At 35.1% G+C, this 25,318-nt stretch overlaps 1 protein-coding gene across 3 annotated transcripts in view; it reads left to right on the top strand.

The window, feature by feature from the left end:
• Positions 1–25,318, top strand: part of LOC107564475 (transcription factor 4-like) — a 178,401-nt gene that overhangs the window by 61,501 nt on the left and 91,582 nt on the right. For all 3 annotated transcript variants that reach the window (XM_016249568.1, XM_016249569.1, XM_016249570.1), the window contains one exon: positions 22,089–22,147. In XM_016249568.1, the coding sequence (XP_016105054.1) occupies positions 22,089–22,147 (59 nt within the window). The remainder of the gene's footprint in view (positions 1–22,088; positions 22,148–25,318) is intronic.

Below are 25,318 nucleotides of genomic sequence, written 5' to 3'. Positions count from 1 at the left end.
ACAGACAGACAGACAGACAGACAGACAGATAGATAGACAGTCAGATAGATAGACAGACAGACAGACAGATAGATATAGACAGATGGACAGACAGACAGATAGATATGGATGGACGGACAGACAGATGGACAGATGGACAGACGGATAGATAGATAGAGAGATAGAGAGAGAGAGAGTCAGGTAGATAGACATGCAGGCAGGGATTTGCAGACAGACAGACAGACAGATAGATATAGACAGATGGACAGACAGACAGATAGATATGGATGGACGGACAGACAGATGGACAGATGGACAGACGGATAGATAGATAGAGAGATAGAGAGAGAGAGAGTCAGGTAGATAGACATGCAGGCAGGTATTTGTATTTGTTTTAGTTTAGTCACTTTATTGTCCACAAGTGGAGCTTTGGCTTTACCACACAAATACATTTAACATCATCACACAAATTACAATAAAGACAACAAGTAACACAATCACCCCTACAGTACACACACTCAAATCCCACTGTTTAAAATTCTAACGGCAGTTGGCACAAATGACATTTGATACACATTTTTCTTTGCTTGAGGTTGCCTAAAACGTCTTTTTGATGGTAAAAGCTAAAATTTAATATTCAAAGGATGAGAACAATCTTCAGTAATAACCTGTGTGTTTTGTTTGACTCTTGTTTGATAGATTCCATTCAATTGTCTTTGTGGTTGTCCTACAATTTCACTAGCAATTTTAACTACTCTACCCAGTTTTTACTTTTCTTTAACTGGCAATAGTCCATACCACATAGTCATATTAAAACATACAACACTCTCAACAAGATTCCTATAAACCATCTCTAAAATATGTTGACACACACTCAAAGCATCTCTGTACTTTGTGTGTGTGGGGGGGTGACGTGTGTGTATCAGTGTGTGTGTGTGTGGGTGTGTGTGTGTGTGTGTGTGTGACGTGTGTGTATCTGTGTGTGTGTGTGTGTGCGCGCGTTTTTGTGACAAATGAGGACATAAATTTGTATAATGACAAAGGTATGACAGGTATTACAAGGAGAAGGTGACTTTTCAGGACATTACTCCATGTCCCCACTTTTCAAAACACTTATAAATCACACAGAATGGAGTGTATTGAAAATCTGAAATAGCAGAAAGTCTCCTGTGAGGGGTAGGTTTAGGGGTAGGGGTGGTGTAGGGCAATAGAATATACGGTCTGTACAGTATAAAAACCATTACGCCTATGGGATGTCCCCACTTTTCAAAACACTTATAAATCACACAGAATGGAGTGTATTGAAAATCTGAAATAGCAGAAAGTCTCCTGTGAGGGGTAGGTTTAGGGGTAGGGGTGGTGTAGGGCAATAGAATATACGGTCTGTACAGTATAAAAACCATTACGCCTATGGGATGTCCCCACTTTTCACAAAAACAAACCTGTGTGTGTGTGTGTGTGTGGTTTTGGCTAATAATACATCAGATTGTGAGTCACTGTCAGACTCTCTTGATATATAAACTCTAAAGCTATAGTTTAATGTCTTTGTTTTGCTATATGTATTCAGTTCTTATATAGTTCTGAGTTGACTGTAGATGTTTTGAGGATCTGAATGTTTGTGTGTTTGTGCTGCTCTCATCTGCAGTTGGTGTGTGAATCACGTCCTCTGGACCGCAGAGTGTGTAAATATTACATCTGCTTTCATTACTCTTAGATCTCTCTCTTTCTCAGTTCACGCTGGTGTTAATCATGTTTCTGATCTGAGCGTGTGCAGCTTTGAGCCAAGATGGCGGCCGCCGCGGCTCTGCCACAGCGGATTGACACGCGACTCTTTTGAACGATGACCCTTCTGCCGTCGCATTAACCCGCACCGACTCGACAAGAGAAGGGCTGCGACCTTTGACCTCCCCCCTCGCCGGGGTAAAACGAGGGCGTTTCTGGATATCAAGACGTGTGATCAAGTGTTCAACCTTGAATCCCTATTAAACTCCTCATTTTCAGAGAAGCGCACGCGTTGTGTATCGTCGTCAAACAGGAAGTAGGTTGCTTTGTGCGTCTCATTATCTTTCTCCAGCTGTTCAGCGGCTGTTTTTACCCACAAGCCCCTGGTGCTGAGCGGAGGTGTGAGGCTCATTATATTCTGTGCCCTTGATTTGTTTAATACATGTTTTCTCATCCTCTTTAATTATATCAGGCTTTCAGGTGTTTAATTTAGTGTGTGGTCTGAGTCCAAGCTTCTCAGGTGTCGATACTACAGACACAGAATGATCCGTCTGAACGAGACGCGCTGAGACCCAGAAAGATATCGTGCTGGATTAGATTTAGACACACTTTAGGACAGTTTTTTAGGCATTTAGCTACATGGTGATGAGGTTTGCTCATACAAGCACCACCATTTTTTTGTGTAAAATTCTAGTTTATATATATGTATTGTTGTGCTTTTTTTAAATTAGTGAGATTGTGAGTTTTTTTTATTTGTTTTTGGTCTGAGTCCAAGCTTCTCAGGTGTCGATACTACAGACACAGAATGATCCGTCTGAACGAGACGCGCTGAGACCCAGAAAGATATCGTGCTGGATTAGATTTAGACACACTTTAGGACAGTTTTTTAGGCATTTAGCTACATGGTGTTGAGGTTTGCTCATACAAGCACCACCATTTTTTTGTGTAAAATTCTAGTTTATATATATGTATTGTTGTGCTTTTTTTTAATTAGTGAGATTGTGAGTTTTTTTTATTTGTTTTGTTTTGTTATTATAGTTAAACCAAATTTAAAACCATTAAAAATGCTGCTTGAATTAAAATAAACATCAGCTGGAATTAAATTAAATATTACATATATATATATATATATATACTAAAATAAGCAAAGCTAAAACTGAAATACAAATATATAAAAACATATATATATAGACATTTAAAAAAGACAAATCACACAACAAAATGACTAAAACTTAAAATAAAATTCTAACTTTTAAAAAACTAAAATGATACTAAAATAAATAAATAATGAAATAAACTGAAACCACTTAAAACAGAATAAATGTAAACTGAAATAAAATATTACAAAAAAAATATTTTTATTTCATTTTAGTAACTTAATGTACTAAAATAACCAAGATAGTAAAAAACTATAAAAATAAAAACCTATAAAATCTACATATACTTTCACTCCTTTTCTGTAATTTGATTAGATGTTGTAATGTTAAGATTTGTGTAATATTATTTTAATATTATATTTTTGTATTATGATATAAGGTAAAGACTATATTATTTCAATATATTATTTTAACATCATTCTCAATAAGACAGATATTTTTAAATAGTCTATTTTGATGCGTTTTGCTGTAATATCTTGCATGTTTTGTAGGAAATCTGACATACAGTAAATCAGACAGACCTGAGATTTGACTGATTCTGTAAAACACAGACAGAAATGCTCAGCAGATGAAGATATCACAGGGTTTATGGCACAGAAAGATTATTTTAATTATTTATTGGACTGTCTCTCTGGCAGGCTTACAACAAGCAAAAATATGCTGCCCGCTGTCAGAAAATGAAGTTATTGCAGAGTTATAATAGAATTACAGTACTCTAGAGAAACTAATTAAATGTGTACAAGTGGCATCGGGCATTGAGAAACACATGCAGACTAAAACTCAAACACAACATGCAAAGGAAAATATTTGTTATTATTTATTATAGATAGATAGATAGATAGATGAAGATTTGTGTAATATTATTTTAATATTATATTTTTGTATTATGATATAAGGTAAAGACTATATTATTTCAATATATTATTTTAACATCATTCTCAATAAGACAGATATTTTTAAATAGTCTATTTTGATGCGTTTTGCTGTAATATCTCGCATGTTTTGTAGGAAATCTGACATACAGTAAATCAGACAGACCTGAGATATGACTGATTCAGTAAAACACAGACAGAAACGCTCAGCAGATGAAGATATCACAGGGTTTATGGCACAGAAAGATTATTTTAATTATTTATTGGACTGTCTCTCTGGCAGGCTTACAACAAGCAAAAATATGCTGCCCGCTGTCAGAAAATGAAGTTATTGCAGAGTTATAATAGAATTACAGTACTCTAGAGAAACTAATTAAATGTGTACAAGTGGCATCGGGCATTGAGAAACACATGCAGGCTAAAACTCAAACACAACATGCAAAGGAAAATATTTGTTATTATTTATTATAGATAGATAGATAGATAGATGGAGAGAGAGAGATGGATGGATGGAGAGAGAGAGATAGATAGATGGATGGATGGAGAGAGAGAGAGAGATGGATGGATAGATAGATAGATAGATGGATGGATGGATGGATCGAGAGAGAGAGGTGGATGGATGGATGGAGAGAGATAGATAGATAGATAGTTAGATAGATAGATGGAGAGAAAGATGGATGGATGGAGAGAGAGAGGTAGATAGATGGATGGATGGAGAGAGAGAAAGAGATGGATGGATAGATAGATGGATGGATGGATGGATCGAGAGAGAGAGGTGGATGGATGGATGGATGGATGGATGGATGGATTGATGGATGGAGAGAGGGAGATAGATAGATAGATGGATGGATGGATGGAGAGAGAGAGAGAGAGAGAGAGATAGATAGATATATAGATGGATGGATGGATGGATGGAGAGAGGGATATAGATGGATAGATGGATGGAGATAGATGGATGGATGGATAGATGGATGGATGGGGATGGAGGGATGGAGATAGATGGATGGATGGATGGATGGATGGATGGATGGATGGATGGATGGATGGATGGATGGATAGATAGATAGATAGATAGATAGATAGATAGATAGATAGATAGATAGATAGATAGATAGATAGATAGATAGATAGTTTATGTATTTATTTATTTTCGTGATGTTATTATTTCAGGGCATTCAAAACTGATTATTATATTATATTATATTATATACTCCAATTTATAGAATACTTTTGATACAATAATTATATAATTATTTTATTTTATTTATACTCTTTCATTTATACAATCTAAAACGTTTCAATACCTACTAATTGTTTTATTTATTCATTTTTTATTTCAATATCAGCTTCAAACGGTGTTGCAACAAGTGATAAATCTCAGGACATTTTGCTTGATTTCTATTGATCTCGTTTTGCACTCGGTAGCTCCGCCCACAGTGCGATCTCATTGGCCGAAACAACTGTATATTGTACATGGAATGTGTTCTGATTGGCTGCAATTCTTTCGTATTTTTTGTACAGGAAACAAAGTTAGAAGTCGAAGAATCCGGCATTTTAATGTCTTTTTGTGCTGGTGGTTGTTTTTAGCATAGCAACAGTAACTGCTTTTGCGGATGCTGTGTGTTCTGCGTCATATGTGGGTTTTTTTGTGCTGTACATCAGGCAGTACTATCAATTAAGCAAACAAACGCACAGATAAGTGTGCGAGGATGAGGGGAAGACAGAAGCTGGAGGAAGTGATGCGTAATATTTTTATAGTACTTTTTGTAAAATAAAAGTACAAACATTAAATAATAAAAAAAATTTAGGTTAATTTTTAAATAATTGCACCAAATTATATGTATATGTATACATATGCATATATATGGTTTGTTGCAATTATTTAAAAATTAACTTAAAAAATTTAAATGATTTAATGTTTGTACATTTATTTTACAAAAAGTTAAAAAGTTATTTATTTTTTAAAGTATTACATTACAAAATTATTTAATGGAATATTTAAAAATGAGTCAACTTTAATATTAATGAATTACAAAAATCGTATTTACAGTGCATAAACAAACTACTTCTAAACCATTATTAATGTTGTTAATTTACGAACACATTCGTTGCTAACTTACTAACATATTAAAATCAAAAGTTTTATCTCTTAATACTATTATATGGACATTGAATAACAATGAACAGTTGTTAATGTTAACAAAGATTAATAAATACGTTAATATATTTCTCGTTATATTGTTAGTTAATGCATTAAATAATGGGATCTTAATGTAAACACTTACAAAATCATCGACAGATCACAAATGAGATCTCGATTGTTTCTGCTAGATCAAGTGAGGTTAAATTGTTAAAAAAAAAGGATTGATGATATCAGTTATTACGTTTTGATCATGAAAACAAATGATAAACAATGTCCATGATGCATCTTTCACAAGAAGGCGAGGAACATGAATTGAGTTTGAGTTCATGTGACTTTTAGGCAAAATAAAGTTGAGTCTTCAATGAAACATAACTGAGATCTCCATTAAATCTGTTGAGCTATGAAAGAGCGATGTGTGAGCAGTAGGGATGTAACAGTATTATCAATATGAAACGATAGGTCTTCCAAGCAAAAAGTTTAGTTTTTAAACACCTTATTCTAACATAAATGGTCTTTAAAGTTGTGTTTTGGGCCATTATGCTTTGGCACAGTATCTGTCAAACGAACTAAAACCGAAAGCACAACATGACTGAATCCCTTCATCAAGTCTGTTTTCGCTGTGCACACATTATTGAGGCGATCAGCTCGTGATCCGGTGTTTTCCGTGCCTCAGAACGGCTCCGTTCTCACTGAATGAATGCAGTCAACTCATTTATTGCATGTGCTGTGAGTTTAGCACGCGTTTGGGAATGCAACGGCCACCAGTTAGGCTTTATTTCCACGGCAGATGATTACCGCATTTCACTAGATTTGTAGTGAGACGCGTTTTTGTAAGCCTGTTTTCAGTGAAGCTCAGCTGGAGTTTTCCTTCAAAATAAAAGCTTAAAAGTGCAGTATGAATTGCTGACAGCTAGTGGTTTAAATGCAGGCCAAATTCAACATATCTCTTCAAGTGTAGAAATTAGGAAAGAAGTATTGTAATTTTCTCTACTGTAGTGTAAAGCAAAAATAAAATACCTAGTATGAAATATTCATTCAATTGTTATGGCTATTATTGTCATTGGTATTATTATTACATTTAGTCATTTAGCAGACGCTTTTATCCAAAGTGACTTACAAATGAGGACAATAGAAGCAATCAAAATCAACAAAAGAGCAATGATAGCCTATGCAATTCTCAGTTAGCCTAATGCAGTACACATATTATTATTATTATATTCTAATTTGTTTGGCTTCCTAAAACACAAGTGTGACTATAATTTAGACTGAGACAGTATATCACAAATAAAAAGAGGGTCGAGTCCCCTTTAAAGTTCGGGTACAAGTCAATGCACTGACTTTTTTCTGACTTAAGTGTTCTTAAAGATGGGGTAAGCGATTTTTCAAAAACACTTTAGAAAACTGATTCGGGCCGAATCGCAAAACAGACTTGTAGCCAATCAGCAATAAGGGGCGTGTCTACTCATGGTGTGGAGGAGAGAGGGGTCAGTGCACAGGACGGACATTAGCGAGACGCGCGACAGAAAGATAGAGATGGCAGATAAAAAACTAAAGAGGAAAACGTCTGCAGAACAAAAGAAGGCTTAAGGCAAGAAGTAGGACCCGTGTAAATATCGGATCAGCTTTCCAGCGCTGGAGAGAACTCAAGGAGCGGAGGCCTGCAATCGGACGCCGAGGTTGCTTTGTTTCTTCTCGATTGGTGAGTAACACCGTGTCTGCGCCGCAACAGCTAAAGTCTGTCTAGTACACTGGACTCAACAAAGCAACCGTTGAAAATCATTTGAAATTTGTGTCAATACGTCATAAATAGAACGCAGCAGCAGTTTTCTCTTGGGGATTTGTCGTGTTGTGCCACGCTGCATCTACTGTAGACCATAGATATGTATATACTGTATATCTATGGTGTAGACCAGTGTTTCCCAACCGGGGTGCTGTCTGTCGAGAGCAGGGGTGCCGTGTAAAAAATCTCTTTTTAATATTTTTTAATTGCTAAAATGTTCAAAAAATGCATCTATTATATAATATCCATTTCTGATATCGCCAATAATTAGTGATGCACCGAAATTCCGGCTGCCGAAAATTAGTTCACCGCTCAGGATTCACTTTCATGTGGTGTGCCGCTCTGCGTATTATATTAGAAATTAGCCTACTGATTGCCACCATTGATGGACAAATTTTTAAAATAATATAAAAAATATCTGTATGACATTATATTCTGCAGTTCTTCCCTGTTGTACCGAATAGCTATACTTTTCAAATTATCATATCGAAGTTAGAAATTCAAATATTGTGACAAAATTAATTTTGTAGGGTGCCACAAGTTTGTTAAAATTTCCAAAGGGTGCCACGACTAAAAAAAGGTTGGAAAACACTGGTGTAGACAGCATCACTGATTATAATGAGTTCTATAGTATTTTGTCGCACCGCGCCGCTCGCGTCCGGTGTAGACATGGTGTAACATCGGTTTTGCTTTGTTTCACAGAACTAATAGTTGCCTGGGTCGCGTACATATGTGTAAAAATAGGGGCGAGACCATTTTGGGGTAGGGGCGTATTTGTTTTGGTGATTTCAAATGTCGACATTGGCTACCAGAAATCGCTTACCCCACCTTTAATTAAGAAACATGGGTTGGAGCTCTTCATTTTGAACTCTCAAAGTGCATTAGATAGAATAATTTAACTTTAAAATGCACAAAATTTTCATTTCTTTCCAAGTATTCATTTGTCTTTTTTTTTTTTTTTGATCGTGCCGCATCGAGATATTATCGTATCGTGAGATTTTGATATCGTTACATCCCTAGTGAGCAGTAAAGCGTCCTGTTTGAGAGTGAGAGGTGTTTTATATTCCATGCGGCGCTCTGTGTGATTACCCTAATCACAGCCGCTGCCAAAGCTCCTGAACCCAGCTCTCCACCTGCTGGAGGTCTGTGCCAGACCCTCCATCTGCCCCCGGCCCGAGCGCACCGTCCTCAATGGAGTTGAACGCTTTGACCGAGGGGGTTCTGGGAAAGAATAGAGCCGTGAGATGCTCCTCCGCAGGCCACGAATGTCCAGAGCCAGCAGAAGTTTGGGAATGTGGCACAGTTTGGGAGCGAACCGCTGTTGTGTGGTTCCCAGTAGGGAACAAACATTATTTTGACGTCACGGTTCAGTATGGTTTCAGTACAGCAGGAGGAAAAAATACTAAACATATATATTCTCCAATATTTTTTTTTTCTTAATTAAACAATGTTTTACTGAACAAATTGCTCTTTCTTTAAATAAATTCAATTAGAATTACAGTTTTCTTTAAATCTACCTCATAAAATAAAAAAATCTACCTCTGCTCTAAACTATAGGGAGCCCTTTTACATTAGGCCTACTATAAGGTTACAATTAACAATAGAGCCCAAACTTAAGTTTAATTACTATTTATTTTTAACTATACTAATCAACACTCAAAAAAAAAAAATGCAAGCATGCAAATTGCACTCAATGCAGTTTTTAAATTAACTTTTAAATTTCGATTTCTAATTTTATATTCTAACAATTTCTAATTGTTGTTGAAATATAATAATTTACACAGTGGCTGTCATAACTTGTATAAAATATATTTTTTAATATAGTCTACATTAAATAATTAAGACATCACTAACAGGTAAAGTAAAATATAATGAGTATATAGTCTAATATTTGGCGAAATGCTCTTCTTTAGACTTCATTTCTCTGGTGAACTGACGAGCTGCGGGCGCTGTGACTTGCTGAGGTAAATGAAATGCTACATGACATTTTGTTTACAAGCTGTTTTATTGAAGTCTTTCCGCGAGTGAAATACTGATTGTGCGATTACATGAGGCATGAGATGTTAATTCATGTTTTTCACATTACAACTAGTAGTAAAGACGAACGACATTTATTTATTATTTCCTGAAAATATGGAATGATTTTATGAAAACTTTCAGTACGAATACATTAGAGCTGCCCTTGACTAAAGATTTTTCTGGTTGACTTGTAATCATTAATTTAAAGCATCAGTCGACTAATCGCACGTTTATTAATAAACCATTTAAATAGTAATAATGTGCCTTTAATTGCCTACATTGCCTAATAAGCGCTCAAGCTTGCAACGGCACACCTGCAGCAGCTATGATTATGAATGTGTCAGGGAAAAACAGCAAGGAGACTGCATTGACATTTTGATAATTCACTGATAAACTAGTGTTTTCTTTGTTTTCGGTTTAAGTGATTAACTCTGCGACACTGACTCGTCATCTCCGCAGTAGTGATGCGCCTGTATGCATGTTTCACACGGATTACATAATCTGAGAATATTTGTTTTCCATTTCAATTGGTTTAGTTTAAAGTAGACATTTCACTCTCTATAGATATATTTTTAATGTCTGTAAGGCAAGCATACACAGAGTTTTGTAGATTTGCGCTCAAGTTCACAGAGACCGAGACGGCAGAAAGCGCATCATATTTGCTTTCATTATTTTACAAAAGCACAGTGTTTTGTTGTTATTGTGAGTGCACACAAATAAACTTTATAGAATCTTTACCGATTTGAAAGATGTATTACTCTTATCTGTATGACCAAAAATGAGGGAGTATTTTTATAGCAGGTGACAGCACTGGCGCTTCCATCTGTCCTGCATTGATTGCTATAGTGACTTCGTCAATGCGGATTTTTATTAATTTATTTTTTCTAAGACTAAGCGACTAATAAAATTTTGGTCAACTGATGGTTAGTCGACCAGAAGTAATACTCCGACAACTTTTATTCCTTTTCACACAAAGTATGATTTGCAGGTTCACAATTTCGATTAATAAAGCCTAATTGTCGCACAATTACTTGAGGAATATCATGTTATGAAATCAAAACAATTTTAACGTGCTACAACGTTTTAAAACTGATACATTTGAACGTTAGCGTCACATATACAGCTTCATATGTATGGGTTTTCATATTTAGTAGGTTTGTTCGGTAGCTCACGCAGTATGGAGTTCGACTTGAGAGGTGAAGAGCTCGGGTACGAATACCGTGAAACTACGGTTCCCAAAACAGTTCAAACCTGTATATAAGTAAGTTCAAATGGCACGGTTGCATCAACAAATCCATTTTATACCAGTTTTGCATTTGTTAACACTTTCGGGTAGGTTTAGGGTTGGGTTTGGTGGAGAGGATATTTCCAACACGGTAGAGCATTAACTTTTAGCGACATTCCTCGGATATTTTGAATTATGAACCGCCGCAATACGAACCTGAAGCAATGTCATACAAACACAGCAATTCACGCCTATGTCAATGTAGCAAAAACGTGCCAGGGTTACGTATTGAACCCATGTTTTAGCATCACTGGACGTTTCACTTTGAAACTGCCTCAAATCTTGCAATGAGTTCATAATAACGGTGTTGCAGAAATGTATTTAGAGGCACGTATTTTCAATGAGCCTGGGTTGGTTTTTGGATTTGTCTTTTCCACTTAATTTGACACTTTAGAAATTTAATAAAGTGGGAAGTTGCAGTTTAGGGTCAGCGATGTCTTAATCTTATTTGCAAAAGATTTGAAATAATTTCAGTTTATTTTTTATTTATTTTTAGGTTTTTATTTGTTTTAATAGCTATATCTGGCAACACTGCATCGCCAGCACTTAAACTGACAGTAATCAAAAAAGATCGCAGACAGGTTATTGCTGACAGAATAGCACATTTGTTAAGGCAAACTCAAAAAAATATCATATTATCTGTCAGAAACGTTATCAACACTGTAAAAAACAGTATCATTTAACACTAGTACACAGATCTATGGAACAAGTAGGCTACAGAATGAATTGAAATGGCCTACGCAAATATATATATAAATATATATTAGTGCTGTCAAACGATTAATTCACATAAATGATAAATCACATCCAAAATAAAAGTTTTTGTTTACATAATATATGTGTGTGTGTTGTGTATATTTATTATGTATATATAAAAGCACACACATACAGCATATATTTTGACAATATTTATATGTATTTACAGAATTTATATAATATACAAATATACTTAATATGTAAACATAACATATATTTTTCTTAAATATATACCTGAATGTGTGTGTATTTATATATGCATAATAAATATACACGGTAGACACACGTATATTATGTAAACAAAAACTTTTATTTTGAATTGCGATTAATCATTTGACAGCACTTCTATTGTCATCATTTGTAATCCACTTTGGATAAAAGTGTCTGCTAAATGACTAAATGTAAATGTAGATCTATTTAAATGATGTTGATTGGTCTACAGAATATGAGTACTATGCAGCTGTAACCAATCAGAAGACAGGAGGGTGTTTGTTTCTTAATAGGGTTGACATCATGATGAAGCAGGCTTCTGATTGGTCAGTGTCAGATCTCACTCGGTGCAGTACGGCGCAGGTTTCCCAGACTCTTCTGCAGCTGTAGCCACTTTCTCCAGCTGTTACAGACACATCACCTGCTCTGCCCGTCTCTCTCTCTCACATAAAGCCACCGCAGGTCCATAATTACTGCCACCAGGGGAGGCAGAGGAGCCATTAGAGACCCTGGCAAAGAGGAAACACACACACACACACACACACACACAGTTTATAACATTCAGTCTATTACTGAACGTGAGAAACTCTCCACACTGACTCTTAATTCATATGCCCAGTCTTGTCAGTAATGTTATTTTAAAGAAGAATTTCACAATCTTTCATCAGAATGTAATAACTCTTGAAACATTATCAAGAAAAAAATAATATTAGCCAATTAGATGCATATATTAGTTTAAGAAAGTTGTTTCAAGTAATGCCAGGTACGTTTAAGAAAGAAATTAGAGTCAACTTTGATTTCATGATGAGTGAATTTCTCCCTGAATAAATGCAGTGTACTGATGGAAAGAATAAAGATAGCACATAGATTAATTAGTTTAATCTTAGTTCAACTTTAACTTTAGTGTAAAATATGCACATATATATACAAATATGTTGATATATTTGAGACTCTTTTACATTATTCACTGTGCTTTAATTGAGTGGGAGGTGCTTGTTCGGTGCGATTTTCTTGTCATGATTTATGACTGGTGGAGATTTTAATGCCGAATCACCTGTAATGTAGTTTTTCACCAGGATTTCTGCTGTTTAATGTGATCATTAAAAAAAATTGGTTGAAATAATTTGGCCTGATAGCTTCAACAAAAGCATAAACCATCGATTAACAACCTCGTAACTCTTAGTAGGTCTGTCTTTAACGGTTTTAGTTCTTAGTTTTATTTATTTTAGTACTTCAACTTAAAGGAAACGGAGAAATGTCGCAAAAGTTTTTTTAAACTTTTGTTTTATTTCAGTTAATGTTTATTTTATTTCACGTAATGAAAAGTCTTCATAATCTTTCATCAGAATGTAATAACTCTGAAACAATATCAAGAAAAAATTATATTAACCAATTAGATGCATATATTAGTTTAAGAAAGTTGTTTCAAGTAATGCCAGGTAAGTTTAGGAAAGAAAATTGAGTGACTCTCTGTCACTCTGTGTTTTATTTCTGACAGTTTCCTCTCATAGTTACTTATTAGGACTCAGTCTGAAAATTAATTGTGTGTGCGTGTGCGTGCGTGCGTGTGTGTGTGTGTGTGTTGGTGAGCGTGTGTGTGTGTGTGTGTGTGTGTGTGTGTGTGTGTGTGCTGGTGAGCATGTGTGTGCGTGTGTGTGTGTGTGTGTGTGCGTGCATCTCCCCCAAAGCTGTTCCACGTCTTGCTTTCATCTGAATTTGAGTTTTGAGTGTCTCTCAAACAGGTGCTGGACAGCAGCAAACATCAGCAGCAGCAGCTGTGCAGATAGAGAGACACCTCCGTTCTGTCTGTCTCTCTCTATCGCTGTCTTTCTGATGTGTTTACACCTCTCTTCTGTCTTTGTTCTTCTTCTTCTGTCAGTCTACAGACTTTAGGTGAAGTTACCTGACAGTCGCTTTCACACTTATATGAATGTATATACAGCATGTGACCCTGGACCACAAAACCAGTCATAAGGGTACATTTTGATTTATTAAAAAATTGAGTCATACATCTTCTGAAAGCTGAATAAAATAAGATTTTAATTGATGTATGGTTTGTTAGGATAGGACAATATTTGGCTGAGATACAACTATTTGAAAATCTGGAATCTGAGGGTGCAAAAAAATTGAAATATTGAGAAAATCGCCTTTAAAGTTGTCCAAATCAAGTTCTTAGCAATGCATATTACTAATCAGAAATTAAGTTTTGATATGTTTACGGTAGGAAATTTTTAAAATATCTTTGTGAAAATTATAGATATTATAATGCCAATAATAGATATTAGTTAATGTCTAGCTGTGATAAATAAATGAAAGAAAAAATACATAAAAAATAACTATGCTCACTATGCCTTTTAGGTTTTTATTATTCATTCATGCCATAATCATCAGGATATGTTTCTGAACTGGACTGCATTTTATTTCCCAGTGAAATCACCTCGGGGGCTAAAATGAATTCATAAGGACATTTTTTATTTGGTTAAGTCTATTAAAGGCTATTAAACAAGCTTATTCAAATCTGCGATTTCCTTTTATAACTCCTCTGAAGCCTTTGGGTGTTATTGAAGCCTTTTTATTTCGTTTAATGTAACGTTTCCAATGCCTGTTAGCGCTTCTGTACGGCGTCCAGAATACAGTATTTCACTTCTGTTTGCTTAAAACACACTTTGGCAAGAAACATGTTCCTCGAGCTCAAACGAGGTGACGTTTTAATTCAGATGGAGAAGCCTTTCAGACTTTGTCGGCACGCTGGCCTGGTGCCCACTGATGTCATGGAAACTGTTGTATTAGTGCGAGTGATTCATGTCCGTACGGCCTCCCCCACAAGCAACGGGCTTTTTTTAACCCTTCCCCCTGTTTTAAATAATTATCCTTGGTTTGTGTTTCCACGCAGCCTCATTGAACTCGAATGGACGTGATGACAAGTCTAATTATGTGGTTTTGAGGTTAGAGAAGGTGTCTGTTTAGACTCTGTCAGAAAAAACACATTTAGACTCCCACTCCGAGCACTTTCGGATCTGATAATATCCCGTGCGTTCGAACCCGCGGAGTGTGTGTGACGTTAAATATATGTGACTTTGTTTCTTAAAGCTTCTCGCACAGTAAGATTATAAGAAAAATGTCACTTTGTGTGCATCTGAAACTAGTTTGATTATTAACTACATTTCTTATGTTTTTGCTATTAGCAATTAGTCTCTTATGCAAGAACTACGTTGCATAATATCTCAGTTATTTATTTATATTCATTTACATACAATCAAAAGCAAAGCTTCTCGTATACAGAATTCATAATTTTTTTATTAATTTATTTAATTTCATATTATGCTCTTTTGCACTTTGAGATTAATAATTTTTTCCTTTATTTCAACATAAACAAAAACATTAATATGTATGCATTTGATTGTTGCACATGTGCTGTCAGTCAGGATATTTGACTAATTTTCACAGTATTTCTACGCAGCGATGAATAGAATAAAGCCGGTTGTTGTGCGTGCGGCCCCTGGCTTTGGCTGCGTTTCAAACGGTTGCGGTCTCGGCTAGGTTTGCTGGGCCTGCGGTCGGGTTTATGTGCTTTCTGTGGCCGCAGGTTGTGCTGCGGAGGGTCGGAGATGGAGGGCGGACTCGCTGCATCTCCCCGGGGCGAGAGAAGCGTCCCGTGAGTGCAGACCACGCATCAAACAGGATTAAAACCCGAGGAAGCCCTGCCACGCTGGAGCCGTTCCATATTTGTTTTCCGCATCGGGACGGGGAGAGCAAAACATTGTGTAGCTTAATTTTCTCCAAGAAATTGCCTGTCAAGAGACATCATTTCCAAATTATTGTTCATTATAAGCAGCCCTCAGCTGCCTAATAGAGCCGCCGTCTCTTCCTCTGGTTATCCAAACTACAGATCCGGATGCCTTTTTTTTCCCCAGTACAAACCAAACGAGTGACATTAACAGTTTTTCTGCTGCAGCAACTGTGTTTGTGTTTCAAACCTCTGAAATGGTGTGTTTGTTGTGTCTTTTCAGGCTTAATGCGATCTTTTAAAATGGAGGATAGTCTCTATAAAATGATTGTGGGTTGTTTAGGATTAGGTTTGGAGGTTAGTTAAGGAAATACAGGCCTGATGTGTCTGGGATTAAGGTGAATTACTTTTTTTGTTAAGAAATTAATATTTTTATTCTGCAAGGATGCATCAAATTGATCAAAAGTGACAGTAAAGACATTTATAGTGTCACAAAAGATTTCTGTTTCAAATTTCTATTCATCAAAGAAAATATGTTTTTCCACAAAAATATGAAGCAGCACAACTGTTTCGAACATTGATAATAATCTGAGCAACAAATCAGCATAGTCGAACGATTTCTGAAGGATCATGTGACACTGAAGACTGGAGTAATGATGCTAAACAAATCAGCTTTGCATCAAAGGAATAAATTAAATTTGACTATATTTTCAAATAGAAAACAGTTATTTTAAATTGTAAAAATATTTCACAATTTTACAGTTTTTACTGGATTTTTTGTCGAATAGATGCAGCCTTGGTGAGCAGAAGATGTTTCTTTCAAGAACATTAAACAAATCATCCCAACACCAACATTTTAAATGCTTGTCCATTATGAACCCATCGTGGATGATGGCCTTTGACCTTTACCCTCTTTATATGTTACTGTGGTTTTTATTTATGACTACATAAATTCAGAACGTGTAGGTTAGGTTTGGTTAGTACAAATGGTGTTAATGCACCAAATATGTAACTCTCAGATGTGTATAAATTTCATAGATACTATTATCGATAGTTTCCTTTTTATTCATGCAACGATTATAAATTGCAGTATAAATGATTTGTTACTCTTTTTTCGGTTTGTCAAAATTATAAAGTGATGACATTTAACATTATTGCACATCAGATGAACAAAATCACATGAAATATTGTGATTTATAAAAAGGATTTCCCCCCAAAACCTGTTTTTGCTTTTTTTCAGGCTGTATAACATGACAATCTCTGTGCTCCGTCTTTCTGTCTGAAGTTGTACGTTTAATTTGCGTGTTGTGTGATGCTGTGGTTTGTGTACGGAGCAGCTGTCTGATGTTCATGTCCTGTCGATCGCATGTCGCTTCTTTGATGAACTGTTTCAGAAGGTTAAGCACATTTTTTATTCCGTCTCTCTTTGTCTCTCTTTCTGTCTTCCTCTCATCCCTGCCCCCCCTAAAAACTCTGGCACGGATGAATCTGGCTGCGAGAAGCTGCGTGTGTGAGAAAGACGATTATGAGCGGCACCTTTCGCTCTGCTGATAACGGCCCGTTTCTGCGTTAATTCTACCTGCTTGATCTCAGTTTGGCAGCGAGACGCTCTCAATCGTGGCGCTTTGTGTTGTAATGATCACTTCTGAATGCAAATCGATGTTTTTTGTGGTTTAAGCTAAAGATGTGCCACTGTTTTGGTCGTGTGTTTTTTTTACGCTGAGTTTGGCTCGGCGGTGCACGCGTGCGGATGGATGTGATAGATTGAACGCAATCTTCATTTTGTCAACGCGATTTATTAGCACAATGAGCTACGGGCCCAACAAACAAAATAGCTTGTTTTTGTGCTTCTCAGCAGTTTTTCCTGAGGAAAACGTATGACGTCTGTATTTCGAATAACATGTACTAACGACAGCGATGATACGCAGCTGGTCCCGAGAAACTCCAGCGCAATGGAAACTCTGAATATAATCCATAATCTGCCGGTGTCGATGAGTCAGAGCAGGTTTGTCTTTGACTAGCTGATGATTATGAGCCAGTTATTATCCATAACAAAACGGGGCGCGTGTTCTCCCGTGTAATGAGGGGCTGTCATGCGTGTGCTGAAAACACCCTCATAGCCTGTCAAAACCACAGAGAAACTTCAGTGTGACTCAAGCAAACAGCGGGAGAAATCAGCCCGTGCTAAAAGTCAGAGATCAGAGCAAAACGATATTATTAGCGTTAAAATATCAGAGGACAAACAAAGACACAAGCTAATGAGGGAACATGAATAACCAGCGGCAGGAGGGAAAAGATAGAGACAGAATGAAAAAAATAAAACAAATGTTTATTTCTAAGTCTTAAAATGTGAGTTCTATCAAATTTAAGGCCATAAAAAAGTCTTAGTTATCAATATAAAAGAGGTCATAAATTTGGGGAAGGAGTACAAGACATGCAGTATGACCTAATGTGATCATTAAACTTTAAAAGGCTGTGATTTTAATTAAATAAATGTGAAAAAAACATCCAATATCGGTCAACCTCTCATTCATATGTGTTGATATATTTGTGCAAAAACCAATTCCAAAACATATGTTGTTACAGGTACCCTGTTGATTTTGCTTGAGATTTTAGGTTATTTTGGTTATTTCATATTAGTGGAAAGATAATATCCTAAGTACATATGTAAGTGTTTATTTTATTACACTTTATCTTTTTGCGTCTATAGATTTCAATTGCAACACATATCTCTAAAAGTTTTTTCTCCACTTCAGCAGCACTGACATACACCAAAACTTACAGTTTTATTCCTCTCTATATTCTGAAGGTTTTTACTGAGGGCTTTGTTCATAAATCATTCACACTGATTTATATAACATTTTATACCTGAAAACATGGTGAAAATGTGTTTTTTCTGTCTGTTGATGGTATTTTTTTATTTATGCAGTAATAAAAAGAGAAATCCAAAAACCCCTCTATAAAAACATTTAACTCTAATATGTTAACAAAATGAAACAAGAATTTTGCATCTGGCTTCATCCAGTATTCATATTTATTTTCTGGAAATTTGTGCACATTAGCGCATATTTAATTAGACGATGCCTCACTTTCATATTTAAACATACTATTTCAGAAATGTAGTAATACAAAATAAATTGTCCTTATTTACTGTGATTAAAACTACATCGGGAAGCATGTAGATATATATTAGCTAACATCTATGATTTCTTATCTTAAGTAAGTATTGATTAAGTATGGATTTGTTCTATATGGACATATGATGTTAATTTTATTTGTGCAGGTCTTAAATCTGATTTCCAAAACTGATACTCTGGAACAAGCTAAAGAACAAACTGAAGTAAAAGCAAACAAAAGAAAGAACGAAATAGCGAGAGCCGTACACATGCAGCATCTGTGCTCAATGTGTGCATTTTTCCGGAGTGATGTTCCATCTGTGGCATTCCTGTCCTATTCCAGCTCTCTTCCGGATTCATTCCCACTTCCAGATTCACGGTCCTTTGGATTAGCAGGATTTATAAAGATGTGTGTCTGAATCCAGCAACACGTCAGGATCTCTCAAGGAAACACAGCAACCGTCCTTGGAAACTGTTAAACATTCGGAAGAATAAGAAAAATGGTTTATTTCACTGATAAAATGGACAGATCTCGCTGAATGTGATTCACATGTGATATTTGTCCGGGTATGAAATGTGTTTTGGACATTTGGCATCTGTGTGCAGTCAAATGTACAGTTTCGAAATGAGCGCAGTGATCTTCATGTGTTCTGCATCGTGATTCAGATCAATGCAGCATATTTCGCTGTGTGTTTACTAGACGCAGCTCATGCATGTGGTAGATGTTGACCTGACCTTTGAGGATTCAGTGTGTTCTGGGACGCCACCTGGTAAATGTTCAGATCAGAACAGAGTACAATGAATCCTGTGTGTGTGGAAGAGTTTTATACTTTTATTTTGTGTTCTACATGTATTCACCATAGTAGAAAACTGAAAAATTAACCATGGTGCCCATAGTTTTTCCTGCCAAAATACCATAGTAACAGTACAGTGCTAAGTGAGTTTTAGCACAACTGTCATTAAAAATTAAAGCAAAATGACATTCATATTCAGTTTGTTCAACTGTAACTGTTGCCATTTTGTGAATTATGGTTACAATGGTCATTTATTTGGACCGATTAATGTTTTTACATTATTATTATTATTATTTTTAAATGGGTAGGTTTACATTGTGAACCTATATAATATATATTCTATGATATATATGTGTGTGTGTGTGTGTGTGTGTGTGTGTGTGTGTGTGTGTGTGTGTATATATATATATATATATATACACACATCTCAATTCAATTGGCCTGTTGGCACATAAAACATTTTATTCAAGATAGACATTTATAAAACACAACTGCTACGATTTCCATGTTCATTTATGATGATTTTAGAGTTATAATGATGGTAGTATGCACAGTACTTTGTTTTACTCTATGGTTACTGGTAATTGTTGAGAGATAGTAGAAATTACAGTGTTTGAAGGCTAACAGTAGTAAATAGCTTTGTTGTCTTTATTCAGATGGGTGTTTGACATGTAAAATGTCTAGAAAACACAACTGCTGTACAGATATTTATCTTAATTTATGAAGATTTTAGAGTTTTAATGTCTGAAGGATGTTTTTTACTCTGTGGTTACCATGGTAATATTTTGAGCAATTAGTGTTTGAAGGTTTGCAGTAGTAAATACCTATGTTTGCTTTATTAAATTAGGTTGTTGACACATAAAACATTTTATTCAAGATGGTAGTTTATAAAATGCACCTGCTGAGATGTTCATCTTCATTTGTAATGATGTTAGAGTTTTAGAGTGATGTATTTTGTTTTACTCTATAGATACCATGGTAATGTTTTTTTGAGAGGTATGATTTCAAAATGAAGATATCATTTTTAGTATTTATTTGTTTAGTATTTATTCAGTAGGACTGTTGACATGATGTTTTTTTCAATATGGACATTTATAAAACTGCTGAGATTTTGATCTTCGTTTATGATCATTTCACAGTTGCAATGATGTCAGTATGTACTTTGTTTTACTCTGTGGTTATGGTATTTTTCATGGTATTTTTTATTTTATTTATCTTTTTGAGAGAGAGCGAGAAGAGTAGTCCTTTAATTTGTCATGTTTGAAGGTTTACAGTAATAAATGGCTTTGTTTTCTTCATTCAAATATAATGCATAAACATTTAGAAAACAATTGCTTTCATCTTAATTTTTGATGAGTTTAGAGTCATAACGACTGTACTGTGTTTTTTACTCTATTGTTACCATTGTGTATTTTTGTGAGCAATTAGTGTTTAAAGATTTACACTAATTATGATGCTTTATAAATATTTTACAGTTATGTTGGTAGAATGTACTTAGTTTTACTCTATGGTATTTTTGTTTTTTAAAAGAAGGTTTACATTTTACTACTTTGTTTACTCTATAGTCAGTTCTTTTAAGAGAGAGACAGAGATTTTAGAAGATTTACAGTAGTAAATAACTTTGTTGTCTTTACTCAAACAGGATTTTGATGCATAAAATGTCTAGATGACATTCATGATGATTTTAGAGTAATAATGACTGTAGCATGTTTTTTGTTTTACTCCATGGTTACTATGGTACATTTTCATGAGGTATGGCAATGACTTTAGTAGTTAGCGTAGTGAATATCACCGTTGTCTTTTTCAAAAGGCCTCAAGTCACATACATTAAAACACATTTTGGCCGTTTCGGAGACTGAGCTGAGGTCGGTCGCTCTGTCAGACCAGAAGCGCAGGAGAACATGAGCAGGACTCTGTAATTGGGCTCATTTGATTATGACTGGATGAGGTCACAAGACTTTAACAATATTTGTGTGTGTGTGTGTGTGTGAGTGAGTGAGTGAGTGAGTGAGTGTGTGTGGCGGCGGTGGTCTCGGTCCGGCCCAGTGCAGCTAAAGACAGAATGCATTCAAGCATGTTCCTCTATATAATTAACAGCCTGTAGGTGAGTGTTTGTGAAACTTTGAGAAGGTCTTTATTCTGCTAATACCAGATTTCACATGAAAGAGAGGCCTGCTTGTCGCCGAGTTCCCTCGCGCTTCTTTGTTCTCTTAACAGTCGCAACATCAGTAAAACAAGTCAAACATCTTCATTCTCTCAGACCAGAGCAACTAGTCGACGCTTGGTTGTTCATCAAAGCGTTTTGACTGTAATAACCTGAGCTTGTGATGTTTGAGGCGTTTGTGAGCTTCACGACAGCTGTCCGCTCAATATGCGCAAATTCATGCGACTGAGTTTTTCCAGTTGCGTTCTGTTTGTTTTGGCTTGTCCTTGCAGTTTTAAAGGACTTTTTAGAAGCTTATTTTTAGATTGAATTGAATAATAATTCATTAATGTGCTAATGATCCAATCTCTGTCTCTTTAAACAGGTAAAACGGAGCGAGCATCGTATTCTTACGGACGGGACTCCAGCATTCACGGCTGTCAGGTAAGAGACTCTCTCAGATGAGAACTACTGTAAGAAATGCTCTTTAACAGCTCAAGACTCAATCGTGTCTCAGATGTTGTGTCTCATCATCCGGTAAGAGTCTAGAGCTGTAAAGTGAATGTGGAGCATTGGATGAGAAGTGTTCGAGCTCATATTGCCATCTCTGACTTTGTCTCTGATCTCTTCTGAAACTCTTGTTTTTAATCACTATATATGTGATTAAAAGCCATAGAAATGAAAAAAAAGCTTCCATGGAAATTTGCATTTTTCTAGTTATGATCATTTTCTACGGCTAGAAATGACTCTTTAAAATTATTATTTTTAAAATCTTTATTCAGTCATCACAAATGATCCAAAAATGCTATATATTAATTCAATTTTTATTTTTTATATATATTTTTATTTAATTTTATATATTTATTCATTTAAAACATTTTTAAAAAATTAAGTGCAATAAGTTTAATAAATATAAAATATAACATTTTTAGTTGTGTGTGTATGTGTGTGTGTGTATATATATACTTATATATATATTTTATATATTTAAAATTCTTATTCAATCATAAATTACTGGAAAAATCATGGGAAAATCATGTAATTCTATTGGAAAGTGTGGGAATCCTGATCTGCAGGAGGCATTGATGAAAGTCTCAATTTGATCTCATTTAATCTGTGTTGTTAAGCAGAAAATCTTGAGATCATTTGTGATTTTCTTTTTTTATTTTCCTGAGGAAAACAGTTAGTAATGTCATTGTTGGGTTATGTGCGGCGCTGATACTGTAGTTGTTCTGTTTCTTCATGTGAAATACATTGTAAATGTGCTGTTTGAAGTGAATGGCAGCTGCTGGAGTTTCTGTAGTGGAATAAATAAATGAACAGGCAGTTTGTTTGCATTGCAGCCGGTACCGTTAGCAGATGGCCTCTGTTAAAGCATATATATGAATTCCTGCAGATCACCGTGTGTGTGTGTGTGTGTGTGTGTGTGTGTGTGCTCTCTCTCTGTCTTCACAGTTGTGATACTAGCGGTGCTTGCGTTGTGATTCTTGACTGATCTACCGAAACACTGTGTTCGATTTTTAACAGGAGGCCAGTGATTTTTAGATTCATAAGTGTGTGTGTGTGTGTGTGTGTGTGTGTGTGTGTGTGTGTGTGTGTGTGTGTACAATCTCTCACCAGCCCATCGTGTTTATATTAAGAGACATATGGATGTTCAAAAGGCAGATACAACATTAAGAATAGACCTGTTTCCATTCAGCTGCTCCATTTTGCATTCATTTAGTTCACTTTTTGGAGTCTACTATTTTGTTTTCGTGTTTGTCATCTTCACCCAACAAAATTAGTTATGTATGTATGCATGTACACTCTAAAAAATGCAGGGTTGTTTCAACCCAACGTTGGGTCAAATATAGACTAAAACTTTAATAAAAAAATGTAACCCAACAGCTGGGTTAGTCCATATTTGACCCAATGTTGGGTTAAAATAACCCAGCATTTTTTAGAGTGTATGTATGCATGCACTTAAGTATTTAGCTATTTATTATCATCTATTAAAAAACTTAATTTTTTTATTTGTTAAAATCTCAAATAAATTTAATAGTAATTTTTAATATATAATGTAAAATGCATTATATATATATATATATATCACATTTAAGTGTAATTAAATAAATGTAAAATATCACATTTTTATTTTACCTAATACATAAATACATTTAATTTGAATTTTTAATATATATATTTGCATATTTATGTTAAATTATACTTGTAATATTTCATATTTAAAATATATTTTGGATATTTAATGTATTTAAATATATTTAAAATAATTTTTATATATATTTTTTATTTTATTTTATTTTGTTACGCAGTTCCTCTGTTGTTTCCGGCTGATTATTTAAGTCAAAAGTAGTTTCTTTGGCTGCTCGAACAAACAGACCCATGTTCTGAAAGCGTCACTGCGTTTCACTCTGAAAGTCAAATGGCTGACTTCCAGTGACTCTCACTTCTAGTGAGAAAGTATTTTAACATCCAGAAAATGACACGCTTCATGTTGCAGTCAGAATAATTCTGACTAATTAATCCAGCATGCAAACGCAGTCTGAAGTGATGTGATTGGTGTTAAAATGTAAGTGGCTGAGGTCCGTGAGTTTGTGGAAAGCTTGTGGGTCGCCGGCAGGGTCTTCAGAACTGCAGCTTGTGCTCAAATAAATCTTTCCTGACAGTTTATAAGACGAAGCCGTCAGAGTACGGCAGACTGACGGGATGTGAGGGACACAACAGTGTAACGCATCCGACAGCGTTTGTGTTGGAATTCTGGGAAGGATGGGAGAATTATATGCAGAAATTCCCCCTCATCTGCCTTCATCAGCTCAGAATGCTCTCATTTATCCTCACTATATTGCTTTTAAAAGAAAGTGATGTTTAAAGCAGTCGTCACTATTATATTGCTTATATTAGGGTTAATAATTCGTTCTGAATATTGCACAAACCTAAATATTAAAATAATATTAAAAATGTATTTTAAAATGTATTTTATTTGATTATTTTTAGTGCTGTCAAATGATTAATCGCGATTAATCGCATCCAAAATAAAAGTTTTTGTTTACATAATATATGTGTGTGTTCTGTGTATATTTATTATGTATATATAAATACACACAAATGCATGTATATATTTAAGAAAAAAGTGTATGTTTCTATATTAAATATATTTATATATAATATGTATTCATATAATTTATATTATATATAAATATATTTAATATAGAAACATACACTTTTTTCTTAAATATATACATGCATTTGTGTGTATTTATATATGTGTGTGTTCTGTGTATATTTATTATGTATATATAAATACACACTGATGCATTATATATTTTGAAAAAATATATATATATATTTATATATAATATGTTTTATTTTATTTTATTTTATTTTATTTTATTTTATTTTATTTTGAGTTCTGCATGGAGACACTTGAGGCGTTCTTCCTAAAGGATGCACACTAGCTAGGGTAGATGTTTGCAGCGCTCCGGGTCACGACACACACTCGCACACATTCAGTGAGGTCTGGAGGGCAGACGGGAAGACCAGAGCTAATCCTGAAAACTGAGCCGCTGCCAGAAACAAAAACTACACGTCACAGCCGAGAGAGAGAGAGAGAGAGAG

Source organism: Sinocyclocheilus grahami, unplaced genomic scaffold (assembly GCF_001515645.1).
Source record: "Sinocyclocheilus grahami isolate Dianchi unplaced genomic scaffold, SAMN03320097.WGS_v1.1 scaffold939.1, whole genome shotgun sequence".
Taxonomy (NCBI): domain Eukaryota; kingdom Metazoa; phylum Chordata; class Actinopteri; order Cypriniformes; family Cyprinidae; genus Sinocyclocheilus; species Sinocyclocheilus grahami.
This window is presented reverse-complemented; position numbering and strand designations above follow the sequence as displayed.